The 2500-nt window shown below is 37.4% G+C and overlaps 1 protein-coding gene across 1 annotated transcript in view; it reads right to left on the bottom strand.

Annotated features, from left to right (window-relative positions):
- The window catches only part of LOC138051202 (protein dispatched homolog 3-like), a 30043-nt gene that overhangs the window by 17419 nt on the left and 10124 nt on the right, over positions 1 to 2500 (bottom strand). The window contains exon 4 of the mRNA XM_068897363.1: positions 237 to 1041. Within this exon, the coding sequence (XP_068753464.1) occupies positions 237 to 1041 (805 nt within the window). The remainder of the gene's footprint in view (positions 1 to 236; positions 1042 to 2500) is intronic.

Consider the following 2500-nt stretch of genomic DNA (forward strand, 5'->3'; position numbering starts at 1 on the left):
CCGTTCAAAATGGCGGCGCTCTATTAATTTTGGTGTTTTTGGCTTCTTTCGAGAGAGATTTAACTACATGTAGGCCAGGATTCAGAGTGGGGACTCCAACAACAGTTAATACAATGTAAGTAGTCTCTGTATGAACTTTAAATTGGTGGGTACAAAAATTATTCACACTTTAGAGTGCAAAGTCCACTTCATCATGATTATGTTAACAATGCAACAAAGAAAATGTAAAGACTTACTTTGGTGTTGGCATCTTCTTGGAGCTTGGCTGAGGGGTCGATGTTGTCTGTAACACAAAAGTTGGCTTGGATGAAGAAGTTGAGGATTTTGTTGAAGATGAAGGAACTTTCCACATGTTTGTTTTTGGATCATGGTCAGGTTGTGCTGCAGTAACAGGAGAAGGAGCTGAACTCCTAATGCCGTTTGCCTTAGAGGGTTTTCTCCTTGTTGGTTTACTAGTTGAAGTTACAGTGTCAATGTCATTTGAGAGACGTTGAAATATTAACTCGTCGGTTAAATCATGCACATTGAGGCTGTCACTGCTCATATTGTATCTCAGGTTCCACATCTGCTGTAAATTGGAGTCTTCCTTGAAGAATGAAGGTGGGGTAGATGATGCCTGAATCTGAGTGTCAAGACCTATGGATACCCCTAGGATGATCAGAAACCCACCAAGGACAACATAAGGGCATTTCTTTATTGGAAGAGCCAACCAGTGATACAAAACTTCTTGCAGCCCACTTCCACAAGATCTAGAAAAGGCAACAGGTATTGGTCTTGGTTCTGAGAATGCATGTCGCACAAGAGGTACTGTTTGATGGTCAAATGTTCCACTAGGATCATCATACATTGCAAGAACAGCATCACTAGAACTAAGACAGGGTGACTGAGAGCTGTCATCGAGTATAAGTAATGCATCATCATCATCATCATCATTATTTTGAAGAGGTGTTCTTGCTAAAAGTTCAAACCCTTCCAGGGAAGATGACAACTCATTTTGCCTGGTGTTACTGTATGTGCCAGCCAAAAACTGCTCAATGTCATCTGCATAAACATCAAAAAAGAGAATAATACATTATAATTAATAATAATAATAATAATAATAATAATGAGGACAGTGGTAATTCCCGTTGTTGTCGGTGCCCTTGGAGTTATTAAGAAAGGTACTAAAAAACATCGCGAAATCCCAGGCAATAACAACCTACAGGAAATCCAAAAAAACACTGAGCACTCTTGGGAACAGCACACATTCTGAGAAAGGTTCTTTCAATTACAAGTAAATTGATAAAATGCTCCTCTCGTGCCTTAGAACCATGGTTTGGTTCTGGCCCTAGAAGGCAAAATGTAGACAAACTGAAGTACAATATAATAATAATGATAAAAATAATAAAGAATAATAATAATAAAATAATAATAATAATAATCTTTGAAAAAAAGGAAGTGATTTTTTTTATCACAACCTTTAATAAAAACATTAAGTAACTCAACTTTAAAGCAGCCCTGAGTTTTGAAAAAAACCTTTTTTCATTGTGACTTTCAAGAAAGTGCTCCTCTCAGGAAATATGTTGATATATATTTCGTTTTTTAATGAAAGGAAACAAAAATGAACAACAAATGACTCTTCCTGCCAAAAGCAATAAACATGTTGACATGTTTCTACTTAATTTCGATGAATGTGTAGTCTCCTTCACAGCTGTCTTTCGAGATGTCACGCAACACTACCCTTGCGTGACGTCCCGAAAGACAGCAGCGAAGGAGACTGATGAATGTGTTAAGCACAAGTATAAACTGTGTCATAGAATTTTGGTTAAAAATTACCAAAATTCCCATAACACAGGGCTCGAAATAACGGCTGGTCAATGGACAATGTCCGAACTGACTTGGGAGTTGACAGGTCAACCTTTCGTCTTGCCGTTCACGCTGACCGGCCACATTCGATCGTTCTGAAAATGAAATAAATTAAGATTTCCATGCTGTTCAGTTGTTTCAGTTGTAGCAAGTCGCTGTGTATTGCCATTAATTTTTGTGGAACTTTGATCTGAAATCCTGGGTGAAATGCAGCAAGAACCGTTGTTGACAATGAGTGCTTTAACTCTTTCACTGCTGACTTTTCTACCGTCAGTATACCACTTCACTGCTGCATTTTTTCACAACATAAGACACCAGAGAAACCACTCTGAAAGAATGAACTATATCTTTCATTCTATTGACGCTATTACGATAGTATTTTCAGGACATATACAATAAAAAATTTGCCATTGTTTGGGCTATCTTTATTGAGGCAAAAGCAGGGCCTAAATACAATTTGAGTTATCTAAATAAAGAAATACAGTACACATGCATTACAAAAGTTCATGTGCGCCAATGACACGCAATTCTTGTAGGCAAAAGGACCTTTTCAAGGATGGAAACATGCATAATAATGTCTTGAATCACTTGATTTTACCTATAATTTTCTCATACCTTATGTTTTTACTTGCTTGCCAGACAAATGTTGTAGATT

Source organism: Montipora capricornis, chromosome 6 (genome assembly GCF_036669925.1).
Source record: "Montipora capricornis isolate CH-2021 chromosome 6, ASM3666992v2, whole genome shotgun sequence".
Lineage (NCBI taxonomy): Eukaryota > Metazoa > Cnidaria > Anthozoa > Scleractinia > Acroporidae > Montipora > Montipora capricornis.